The sequence below is a fragment of the Pollachius pollachius genome (assembly GCF_949987615.1).
Source record: "Pollachius pollachius genome assembly, chromosome: 7".
NCBI lineage: Eukaryota > Metazoa > Chordata > Actinopteri > Gadiformes > Gadidae > Pollachius > Pollachius pollachius.
In genome coordinates, this window is record NC_136940.1 from 10,809,629 (window position 1) to 10,823,002 (window position 13,374).

The 13,374-nt window shown below is 43.4% G+C and overlaps 1 protein-coding gene across 1 annotated transcript; it reads right to left on the reverse strand.

Annotated features, from left to right (window-relative positions):
* Positions 1-1,812: 1,812 nt before the first annotated feature.
* Positions 1,813-10,292, reverse strand: mylk4b (myosin light chain kinase family, member 4b; the record flags this gene model as incomplete). The annotated part of the gene is made up of 12 exons (XM_079739336.1): positions 1,813-1,857; positions 2,739-2,970; positions 3,262-3,390; positions 3,489-3,559; positions 4,028-4,169; positions 4,430-4,539; positions 6,123-6,216; positions 6,724-6,829; positions 7,383-7,627; positions 7,997-8,399; positions 8,833-8,905; positions 9,729-10,292. The coding sequence occupies 12 exons, from the start codon at positions 10,290-10,292 to the stop codon at positions 1,813-1,815; spliced, it is 2,214 nt and encodes a 737-aa protein (XP_079595462.1).
* Positions 10,293-13,374: the final 3,082 nt, after the last annotated feature.

Genomic DNA, 13,374 nt, shown 5'->3' on the forward strand with positions numbered 1-13,374 from the left:
AAAGATAAAAATCAGAATAATCAAGTATAGCAAAAATCCCAAGCTTATCCATTAGGTTCAAAAGGGTAAAAGGATACTCAACATATCATAGGCCACATCAATGGCTAGGCACCTATTGATTTCAAACAATGTTGCACTTTTATATTGAAAAATTTCCCTTCACGTCACTTTTTTCTCACTGCACAACAGAACCGTATGTGGCTTAAATAACTATGCAGATTAATTTGGAAATCCTGAAAAAGTAAGCTCCCGTGAATAAAACAGCAAGTACATCTTCAAGTACAGTCCGGTATTGAACAGGTACACTAATCTATGCATACCATATATAATATGCATAATACATGGACATAAGATATATATATATATATATATATATATATATATATATATATATATATATATATACATATGTATACTATACCTACCATATAAATCATATAAGAACCAACTTGAGTTGTTTGTCATGCCTTCATGGAAGGTGAAAGTAGGACTCAAAATGGCCAAGACACAGCAAGCTAGTGGCACATTAGAAAACACAGAAGGTAGCGAGGCCAGGATAAAACTTTATCACAGGCAAGCACCCCACCGGACTGGGACAAAGGGAAGCATCCTGTTATTTGTGTGAAGTATGAGATGTCCTCTGTGGATTGAAGGCCAGAATGGGTTTTATCTCATGCATACCAGGAAAAGAAAATCTATTCATAAGACTTGCCAAGTAGATCTAATCTAATGTTCACAATTATTGATCATTTACATAGTACAACAAAATTCCTTGTTCAAAGTAATTTGTTACATCTCAGAGAAATATAGCATAAAGTGCAAAGCATGCAACAGACAGATATGCTATGTAAAAGCTGTGTATTTCTTAAAATGTTGCTTTAATCAAAGAAAGGATTATCAATTTACCCCAACCTACGTGACATTATATTTGTCCATTTTATCTTTGTCTCCTATCACAGTGATTTGCATTGAAGAAGGACTTTATAATTATACAAAGTGATGACTAGTGCAGAGCACATTCTGCATTTTTTAAGGTAATAAGTGGGAACGGTATGAACCAGGAACCATCTACAAACACAGAAAAGTTGTCTTGGCGTAGTGAAATGGAGCTGGACCTAAGAGGTAGAGGTTGTCTCTCCAGTAGGACTGTGGTACACGTGACTTGAACAGCGTGGGATACAATCTGTAAGAAAGAATTACGAACTGTGTGGGGGAAATGGTTCCTGGGTGTGAAGCAGAGAGTAAATTGGTGGTAGGAAACAGGTTCAGCAGCATTGGTCCAGTTTCGGGGCCCTGGGGCCTCGACCTATCATCAGATATCCTGAAATACAGAGACCAATGAAAATTAAAAGGCCAAACGCAGGATAGTTTTACAGATAAGACCTGCACTGGCACTTACTATATTGACAAAATTCTAATCAGGAGGACTACAATTTTAGAGATCTATTATACTATATTCCATGAATAATAGAGATTATACCTGGGATATTATATTATTTACAATATTTTCTTGTAAATAAATCTCTTTATCTATCGCTAAATGAGGTTACATAATGGTGATTAGGACTATGGCCCACTGATGAAAGCCCTTGCATTTGCAGTATTATGAATGTTAAGAAATGGTTGGCGAGACTGTTGGGTAAAGTTCGGCATACTCAAAAAGTCGCAGAAAATAACAAAACGTAAATCTTCGGGAGCGCCATTTTAATATGGAAATATACATTGAAAAGGCAAAACCTTTCAGTACTTAATGTTACCTACCAGTTTCTCACAAGCAATTCAAATGTAAAGTCAAAGCAGAACTCACATCTCCTAGCTCTCCGGAGGGGGGGCCGTTGTAGAATCACACTTGAGTTTCTGCAAAGACAGTGATGGCATTATAAGCATTTTGCCTTAAGGTACTCTCATGAGAAGCAACCTATATATTTTTATTATTTAACCTCTATTCTATCAGGAAGTCTAATAAAGATTGAATTATTTTTTGCAAGAGAGCCCTGAAACAATTATCAAGTATCGCAAAAAATATCAATATCATCATCAAAAAATGCACACATTTTGACAGGTTAAAAGCAAGTAGTATTTTAGGGTCCCTCAAAGGAATGAGTAATGGAAGCATATAATCAGATTTAGCTGTAGCTTGTTCCAGAGATTAGGTGCATTAAACCAGCCTTCCCGTCTTTGTATGAGGACCGTTTAGAGCCATCCAGTCTAGTGATCTAGCCACCTAATGTGTATTCGATTTTAACTGGGATGATGCTAATATGGTATTCTACAGTGTGGTGCATTTCCATCCTCAATGCATGGGCATGTTCGATTTGAGAAAAAAAAAACCTGACTGAACACACAGAAATAAGGGAACGTGAGCTGGGTTCAGACCATTGTGAGACAGGTAAATAAAAAGTGTTTTATGCTTGAGGGTGGGGGAAAGTTTAGGCTATGGCTAACCTGTTTCCATTGCACTTTATCCAATTAAATGGTTAACGGGATAAAGTGCAGAAACCATGTGACATGTCACTCAAGCTTCTGCTTGCTTGCAAACAGGGCTGTTACCAGAACTCTTCCAAGAGCACGTAGCTCCCATATTAAGTCTTAAAAAACTCTTGATTTCCATTGTCCAATGTTTTCTCTGTCATTAAGCTTTCGTTTTCCTTAGTTTGAGGTTTGACATGGCACTCTTTCACCTCGAGAGTTTGTGCCACCTCCTGCTTATCTCCGGGAAACGTCTCCTAGGACCCTACCTTCTGCTGGAGCCGATAGTGCAGGCCGGGGTCACACAGCCAGGGGTGCTTGAGAGACGCGGTGGCGCTCATCCTCCAGCTCTTACTCTTCACCAGCAGCCGGGTGATGAAGTCCTTGGCCTCCTCGGACACATCCAGGAACTCCTCCTCCTCAAAGTTCCACTGGCACGCCAGGATGTTGTTCAGGGTTTCGTTGTCATCGTCTCCCAGGAACGGAGAGAGGCCGCTCAGCCTGAGGGAGGAGCAAGGGAGGTACAGCGGCGGCAATGGGTCAGCTCCGCTCTGCAACATTGGTGTCTTTGCTTGCCTGTCTGTCTGTCTGTCTGTCTGTCTGTCTGTCTGTGTCTGTGCGTCTGCCTCCGTCTTTACAGTGTGATTCAGTCTGTCTGTGTCATTTACAAATGTGTGGTTGAAACCATATTTAGTTAATGTGCTAATCTGTCTACTTCTTTCAATGGATGTACGTGAATGAACGGGCGTAAGTGTGTGTATGCGTTTGTGTGTGCGTGCATGGGAGCCTTACAGCATGTAAGTTATAACCCCCAGACTCCACAGATCCGTGGGGAATGAAACAAATTCATAGTTGATGACCTCAGGGGCCAGAAACTCAGGGGTACCAAAATTCACCCTCAGCTTCTCCCTTGGTTTGTACCTGGGGCAGATGATGGCAGATGATGGTTGCATGAAGGAGCCACCAGGAACACATGTTATGGTGCGAGAAACCAAATGCGTGTTGCATTTAAATCTTACCTCCTGGCAAGGCCGAAGTCAATGATTTTAATCTTATTTGTTACTCTGCTGACACACAGAATGTTCTCTGGCTGGAAATAAAGAGGGAACATTGAAGCAAAACCACAAAAATAATACAATGAATGTCAACTGAAATAGAATAGATTATGAAGGGCAACACCACCACCTGCGCTAGTCCGTTACACAGCGGAGAGACAGTAGAGAGTCCAGACACGATATATATAAAGTGCAATACGTGTGTGTCTGTGTGTGTGTGTGTGTGTGTGTGTGTGTGTGTGTAGGAATGTGTGTGTGTGCTACATGGATTTCTGATGACACTTAGACTTACAATGATGTTTTTGGTTCATGTATCAAGTACGAATTTGCCGTTTCATTTTGGGATATATCCCTAGATTCTTTAATCCTTTAATAATGGTTGACAATTTCTAAAGTTCTTTTAATAGGTGTCTTCTAAGTCCGTTCAGGTTGGGCATCAGTTATGTGTTAATTTATGCATAATACATTTAGGACACACACACACACACACACACACAGCTGACCTTGAGGTCCAGGTGAAGGATATACATCTTGTGCATGTACTGCAGACCCTCACAAATCTGCCGTATGAACAGCACAGTGTCCAGCTCTGTTAGGTTGTAGTTCTCATCGATGATGCGATCAAAAAGCTCCCCACCGTCCACACTAAACACGCAGAGAAGGAAGCACACACACATGACTAAATCTCTCAAAGTGTGTAATGTTGAGAGAATTCACATATTATCAGTCAACATGTCTTATAAAAGGTCATACATATATGTAATAATGATAATATAATAAGAATATACGTTTGGTTTTTATAGCGCCTTTCATCAGGCCTCAAGGTGCTATTAAGATAAAATAAAACACACAAATAAATAACAATTATTTGTATAATATGTATAGCCACATATACTCCGACTTACTATTCCATTACCAGAATGATGTCATGGCGTGACTCATATGCAGCGTGGAGCTGGATGAGATTGACGTGGTTCAGCTGATTCATCACTTGGATCTCATTCTTAACCACATCCTGGCGGAACACACGCAACAGAAACACACACACAAGTCTGGCTTTACAGGTTTTAAATTGGATAACCAGATCATTGTAAAAAGAAGTTGAAAACAAGAGCAGCGACAAGCAGGCAACCGACAGGTGCCTATTGGCGGTGATGTCACAACCTTTCGGAACAATCAGTGACGGCGATTTGATCTGTTGGAGAACTTGCATGGTTGGCTTTCAGTTGGTTATGCGTCTTTTGAATACCTGAGTGGATGGTATAGTGACCACAAAACCTTTCTAAGACAGCTGACCTTATCAGATCTCGCAGCTCTCTCGATAGCAATGTGGACGGGGAAACATGACGCGTGCTATTTGAGAAAGCAAATAGTTTATCGGCTAATCCCAGTTCCAGCCATTCTACTATGCTAAAGATGAACCTCTAGGGCAGTGGTATTCACTATTTTTTTCAGGAGAGCCGCACTGACAGGACGACGTCAACAGGAGAGCCATTTTTACCGCAAAGTATCAAAAGCTATAATCCAGTCATAAATAAGTATGCCTGCTTAATAATATGTCCTCTCTGAAGCAGTGTTTCCCACAGAATTTTGTGAAACTGTGGAGGGAACCCGGTCCTTAGCGGGGTCCGGGGGAATGCTCCCCCGGAAGAAAATTTGGTACCTTTTAACCTGGAATGCATCAATCTGGTGCACTTTGAGAGGAAAATTAAGACTTGTGTGACTGTGTGCTATTTTCTGGAATAATGTGGAGACACTGGGTCACATAACATGGAAGCTATTGAAGAATAAGTTAATAAGAATAAGTCCATCCAAAGAGCACATTCTGTCGTTATGCAGGAAATCCGCCAATCTGGCAACCCCGCTGTCAGCGTAGAGCCGAGCAAGTTTAAAAATATTTTCTAGCCAAGGCTATATTTCCACCTTTTAATGCCGCAGTTGATTTATTTTTTAAATAATTGTTTGTATTGTTTTTTAAAATATCTGTATTCACTGCATGATCATATCACTGTATATTTTTACCGCCATGCGAGCCGCAAATAGAGGCTTGGCGAGCCGCATGTGGCTTGCGAGCCGCGCAATGAGTAATGCTGCTCTAGGGGGAGGCGGCACAGAACTTGGGCCGGAAACCAAGAACAGAAAGGGGCGGAGTTACGCCTTTTTTTCTGTTTTGTTAAGGCGATATTCTACTGAAGACAGAGAAACTTATTCAACAAGTGTGTATGAAGCTTTCAGGAGGGGATTTTAATACGTGTATTTCTGAAATACACGCACTAAAATCCCCTTCTGAAAGCATTTTCTGCAGTGGCCTACACAGTGTTCATTTGAAACATTTATAGAGATTTTATCTAAGAACGTGATCTCCGGAGATGTTTTCAAGGCCAGAACAACAGTGATTAAACGTTTTTACACGGCCGTCTTATACCCGCCAAGAAAGTCGGATCCTTGACGAGGGCGGATAAGACCCCATTGGATTTACACAGGCAAGACAGTGAAATTGCAGGGTGTGCCAAGCCGCGACCATACCAGCTTAGCAGTGTAAAAATTCCTAATGACAAAGTGAACTGGGAAAAAGCAAAACACATTAAGCACATATACCTTCTCTTTCTGGCTCCTGGCTTTAATGATCTTAGCCGCCAATGTGAGACCAGAGGAATTCTCCATACATTTGTGGACTTGTCCGAATCTTCCCCTTATTTTCGAAATGAAAGAATGAATGAACAAGTGAAATATGTAGAAATACTTGCTCTTCATAAATTTGGGGTATGTACCCAGATCCAGGATGAGATTATATTAGGATGTATGAATAACTGACTGCCTACACAGAAAAACAAGTAGTACAGAAGGGTTAGGAATGTACTGGGCAATATGTCATATTTTCATAATAATTCTGTGTGTGGAAGGAGTAATCTCCGGTATTGGAAAGACATGATTTAAGTAGCAGCTCCTTCACATCGGCCATCCAATATTTGTCCTCAGAATACCTGTGAGGAACATGGCTGGAACACCACTGCTCTGACCTGGATCCTCCTGTGAGTTCATTAGTGGACACAGAACCCAGATACTGAGGTCTCACTCTTGTGTGTGTGTGTTTATTTGTTTTATGTTTTATGTTTTTGTGCATGTGTGTATATGTGTGTGTGTGTGTGTGTGTGTGTGTGTGTGTGTGTCTCTCTCTCTCTCTCTCTCTGCCACACACCCTCCCAGGACCTCCTCTCTGTTGATGGTGTAGAACGTGGAGATCTGTTGGGGTTTGGGGGTCACAATGCGGTGGTCGAAGGGGGCCGATGGTGGGGGGCTGGAGTCTATGAGGATGAAAATAACAATGATAATGAAGAGAGAGCAACATGGAGAAAGTCCCCCTTTTGTTCAACACAATGTGTTAATTTTTTACTTCCTTGGCAAGTTTATTATTTAGAGCGAGAAAGAGAAAATGTGTGGGAGAAAATGAGGGCGAGAGTGAATGCGTGCGCGCAAACGAGAGAATGTGCACGAGAGAGAGAGAGAGAGACACAGAGGGAGAGTGAGAGAATGGGCGAGAGAGAGAGAGAGAGAGAGAGAGGGAAGTGTTTCTCCAGTAACAGAATGGATGGAAATAGCAGCATGCCACTGTCTCATTATCAGCTCTGCCAGCTGCGCAGGCTGACATATGAGTGACGCTGGAGCACGCATGGTGTTATGTAACCCGATCTGCAGTATGTGTCTCTGGAACAAAAAGTCAAATGTCACCAATTTATAACCAACCGAGTCATTTTTACAAAGAAAGCCGCCGGACTGTATCAACTTATGTGAACGTACAAGTGGCCATGCATGTTGCATTGATTCCAAAGGAGCAGTTCGGTAGCATCAATGTCCTACCAATCGTATATTCTGACACGGTGGCCTCTGACCCTTCTGCCCCATCTTCTTCCACATCTGTCTTCCCCTCGTCCGGCCCAGACGCAGCAGACGATGGGCCGACCCGGTCCTTCTCCCCGTCTCCCTCGGTGGATCCTTCCTCCTCCCTCTGGTCCACGCGGCTTTTCTTCAGGTCCTCCTTCACCCCGTCTTCCTCCGGGACGCGGCGCTTGCTGCAGGCGGCCATCTCTCCTGGCTCCTCAGAGCTGCACCACAAACAGTCAGAACATTACGTTTACACTTGAAGGATTCAATTCCATTCTTATGTAATTTTTATGGCTGCCGTTATCAAATGCTTGATGATGAATGCCTTGCATACATGAAAGCCACACACACACACACACACACACACACACACACACGCACACACGCGCACACATACGCACGCACACACACGCACACACACGCACACACACAACGGGGGGGTCAATTACCTAGAATTGAACTGATAAGTGGATCGAACCACGGACCTTCCTAAAATTTTTCCTCAAAACTTTGGAAACTTTATCAACAACCCGAAACAACTCACAGCGACATATTTTATTCACATTATTATTATATTGGGATACAATTACCTTTCCAGAGGCGGGACGGCCGTCTCACTGGTTTGACTGGAAACCACTAGAAGGACACCGAGAACCTCTTGTGACTCTGAGGTTGCTTTATCTGGGTCAGTTCTCTTCTGCTCCTGTCCAATTGGCTTTTCCAATTTCACCTCCACCTCCGACTCCCTAGACACCCCCAACACATCCTCCTCTTCTTCCTCCACTGAGCTCTCTTTCTCTTCGTCCTCTGATTGGGCTTCAATTGTGTGTGGTCCGGACAGTGTAAATCCCACCATCTGGCCTTCTCCTCCACCTCCTCCTCCTCCCCCTTGTTGGCCCTCGGCCCCCGCGTTGCCGTGGGAACGTTCAGCATTCTGTCGGTTAAGCCTGTCCACGTTTTCCTGGAGTTCAGACTGACTGAGGGGGGGTGAGTCTGGGGAGAGAGAGGGAACATCTCAGACTCTTTTTGCTGAAATATTCCCTGAATATTTTAGTGGTTCCTCTGTATTTATGTCTGATGCTGGGCAGGATAACCAGAGTGATTGTTTCAGGTTGGAAAGTTTGAACACTGGCCTTTTTGATTCTGTGTAAGAGGTATTGGGGGTATTTTAGTTCATTTCCTGGGCAATTGTTATCAAATAGTGGAAAATATTGCATCACAGAACAATATTGAATGACTCCAACGTAAGATAAACTCTGGTTCCACTTTTCAAATACAGAGTCAAATACAGAAGTTAACTCAATATTTTACGGGAGGCTTTTAAAAGCACTCGTCAACCCAAATTCAAATGCTATTACTATTTTTTCAGGGGCGAAACGCCCGAGCCCTGGTTCATTTGTGGCCCTGCTGTGACTGTGGGCAGTACCTATGGGGCCTCTCTTCTTCAGAGCCTTCCAGGCAGTGGGGCTGAGCTTGGCTTTCTCCTTCTCATCCTTTGCCTTGTTGTCCTTAGCCTTTGGAAACAGGAGACGTTCATGAACAGAGATGCTACAAGAGAACAGTTGTTGACACATAGCAGATTGTGAAAAAGGCAGATTGCTGAAATAGCAGATTGTGGAGTGTAAAAATGTATCCACTAGTCTCCATACAATAAAAATACATAACATACAGGAATTGTAGGCGGTATTTTACAGGGCACAAATGTTGCACAACTGTCAAGAACTGTCAAGGGAAATAGCGTCTTTTGTAGCATATGTTTTGGTCATTGGTAAGAACTGTGTTTTGTTGTAACTTTGGTTTCTGACATAATAAATTGTGCTGTGTGTAAATCACATGAGAGGTCATATAGCTCTCTTATCGTCTTCATTGCCAGACCAAAAACATCATGAAACACCACTGTGTATAGACTAGAGATAGAAAATTCTGAGTATATGAAACTACAAATATGTATCCAGAAATAATGAAACACATCACACAGCCTCAACGAAGATTATGTACTGTAATTTGTGTGTAAATGTAAATGTAGATGTTTACATTTGACCATTTTGGACATGCAAAATGTCTGTGTATGTGTTGACATGAACTCAAGACAGATGATTCGACCCATGTCTTCAACATATACAGCTGTACACAAATACACAAGGGTGAAAAGAATAACAAAGTGAGTTTCTACCCAAGACAGCAGAACAAAGGATCTAGAGTAAGTACACCAAGACCACTGAAACATCTTCTTCCCATCATTTTCTTTGGAAAAAAACTGAGCAGACATGAATCCAATCTCAAGCTCAACCTCAATTTGACCGTGACCAGAATCCAACTCACCTTCTTCCTGGCCCTCTTGCCAGACTGTTTAAACAGCACTTCCACAAGCCTAGATTTCTTCACCACCTCCCCGATGAAGCTGAGCACCTGCTGCATGCCCTCCACCAGCTTCTCCACCCCTTCCAGCTTAAGTGCCTGGCACTCCATCTGCCTGTTGGTCTCCTGCACCATCCCCCGCACGTCCAAACACACTTCCAGCACTTCTGAGTCCTGGGCCCTTTGCCCACGGCCCTCCGCCCCAGCCGCCCGCATCGAGGCAAGGTCTTGACCCATGTCCCCCAGGGTGTGGGACAGGCCGTCCAGCCGGGTCAGGACCGTGTGTTGCATGTGGAGCAGCTGCTCCATCTGAGAGTTGAGGGAGTCCAAGCGACTCTCCACACAGCGCATGGCCGGCCCGGGGGAGGAAGAGGAAGCAGAAGAAGAAGAAGAGGAGGACGTGGGAGAGGCGGTACGGATCCGGTCCGATCCAGCTGTGGATAGCTTTCGTGCCAGCCCTAGTTTCTGACCGTGCAGCGGGTTGGGGTCGTAGACCTTTGCTAAGGAGTTGACCAAGCTGGAGCTCATGACTGCTTTGGGAGTCCCGGGGGTCAGAGATCGTTGGCTGATACCTGCTCAGCTGTCTGGACCCACCCTGCCCACAAACAGCTGCCAGGGTCGATCACCTCAGCACAGGAAGAAGATTCTCTGTGTCGATATTCAATTCCAGCCACAAACGAATAAACTTCTTCTCTCAAAGTCTTTGTCAAGTTCTAAACCGACCAAAGCGACGCAACAACAGAAACCATGTTAAGGAACAAAGCTCCGGGCAGCAGACAGGGAGTCAAAAGGACGGGATGAAAACAGCCCATCAGGCAGAGCTATAGGTCGACTGTGAGCCATTCAGAGGAGAGTTTCAAGAATAGCATAAGGTTGGAGGGGGGGGTCCTCTAAATAAAAGCACAGCCCCCCTCTGGACGTCACTGGATGGGTGGCCTGTGATAAGAGCTAATGGCTTGAATGTGCAATCAGAGATTGAAAGGAGTTGGACAGGGAGGGCAACACTGCAGAGGATTGTTGTGTGACATTTGAGAAGCTCTGGAGGCTTTCAAGCAAAGTGCCAGAATCCTGGGAATTTGCCATTTAAATATTGCCCAGTTAAGCACAGGTCTAAAGAGTTATAGAGTATATATTGATGGATAGACAATGAACATAAACTACTTCTACTACTACTCATACTGATAAAAGAACACACAAAGGGAAGGGAATGTTGTATGTGTCCATCTGGATGCTGGTTGTGTAACAGTGTTCAGATTGAGGAAATGAAGGGACAGGTGGAAGAGCGTGCAAAGCCTTGAATCCTTCATTAACCATTAAGACCCAGAGTAAAGACATAAAGCATTGTGGGTATACCTGACCGCCTTTAAATACCAAGCGCCTCTTTCAAATGACTTCTTTTCACCCCCGGGACATGCCAGCACAGCGCTAAGCTCTGTCCAAGAAAAAACAACACCACATTTGATACAAAATACATACATGGAGAATTCACAAATTTCTGACAAAAATAATGGAAAGCATTGCAGATGGTTTGCTGCACACTTTATTGTTTTTATCTGTAATGTTGAATTAAGCTTGCTGGAATGCAATTAGTATGCACCAATTAATAACAAAAGTTAGTTGATCCTTCTGTTGCTAACTTTCCTGTTAGTGATTCCTAAAGCCACTGTGCACTTTGTCCTTGTTCTTAGCCTTGCTTGTAAGTTGCTTTGGATAGCAGCTTTAGCTAAAAGTAAGTGTAAGTGCAAGACAGGGGACTCATGAAGCCTGGCTACACAGACACAGTTGAGGTGATAATCAGAGAACAGGTGATCAAAACAACAGGCCTCAAAGGGCGCAAACACAAGGCATTTTGACACTACCAAGCCGGTATGATCAGTTGGCACGCCCTGCAATTTGGCAGTTGGCACGCCCTGCAATTTCACTGTCTTGCCTGTATAAAACCGAGGAGGTATAATCCCCCTTCTTCAAGGAGTCGGCTTTCTTGGTTCGTTGGAGTAGGCGGGACTACGCACGGAGACCTATTTATAATATTTTGCATGCTCAGAATGTTTTTATTTTTTTATTATTCAAGCCACTCAGATGCAAGAATGAGTATACATCTGAGTGTAGGCTACAAACGTGAACGTTTACTGCGAGATCAAGCCAGTATATTATCTTAGTCAGTGTAAACGCGCGGAAAAAGGCGGGACAAAGACGGTCATATTTGGCAGTTTAAAAAGTTTTATTTTATTTTTCTTTGCCTTGTCTCCATGGCTGGCCCTGACCCTATTTCATTGATTTAATGAATCTCCTTACAAAGTAAAGTGCACCTCATTTGGTGCCACGTGTGAGGGATTCTTCCTGCCACTCCATGGGGAAATTTGTCCTGTTTTCTATCCCTGCCTTTTTTACCAATAGACTACATCACACCTGTCAGAGAGGCCGTGAGACCTTCCTGATATGCACGTTTGCGTCTGCAATGAATATCCGTCTGGCCTTCGCTTGGCAGTAGTTGGCTTCCAAATATGGCCAACTCTGACACTGTTCACTCTGGTTTAAACCGGTTTGAAGTAAAGCAAAAACATATTATCATTTGTGTAAAGCCTTCCGTACAGATTTATGTTCCTCTTTTAACATTGATATTAAGCCAATTTCCGAGTGCCACCATTGTTTTTCTAATTCGGCAGACTGCTGCACTGATTTTTGTCTTTAACTGACACCCCCTCCCCCGAGTGATGATGGTCCAAGCACTTCTAAATATTTGGAAAAGGCTTTTGACGGGATCGAGGACTGCTGAGAGAAACAGAATAAGAACTCTGCAGATCAGGATGCCATCTGTCAGCTGTCAGGCCTAAACACTCTCCCCTCCCCATTAACCCGGCGGCCTTCACCCTCCACCTCAGGTACATCCGAAACAATCATACATTGTACATTCCTAATATATATGAGGGAGCATTAAAGACATCACGTGAGCAGCGATGAAACACAGAGATAAGTGGCCTTATTCATTCTAGAGGCCACATTAGCTCTAAAGAGCTAACGTTTATGGAACTAAGATAGCTGCTAGGTGAATAAGGCCCATGGCATAAAGCTTGGCATAAATCCCTGTACCACACACAAACACAAACACACACACACACACACACACACACACACACACACACAAACACACAAAGAAACACACACACACACACACATAACAACATCAACATAACATAGTCAGTCACAAACCAATGCTAGGTGTAAAGGCTGTGTAAAGGCAGGGTATATTTACTATCAACCTTCTCAACATCCAGTATGGATTTGCTGTGAGGTAAGAGGGGTGTTAGTCTGGTATGACTGCATGGTTCGAGAATAAAACAGACTGACATGGGGACACTGTCCTTACCATATGTAATACACACCGCAAATAAGGGCAGCAGGGATACAAAGTCAATATACAACACTTCTCGCTTCACATACTATCAAGTAATAGAATCTGCTTTAAGCTTTGGACCTGCTCAACACCACATATATATCAGCAGGAAGAATGGGGCAGAGCCTGGTGAGTGGACTGATTGTAGCTCATAGGACGGTAAATAAACCTTTGCATCAGGCAGTTGATAGCACTTGTGCGTCAAGTTCTTGAATA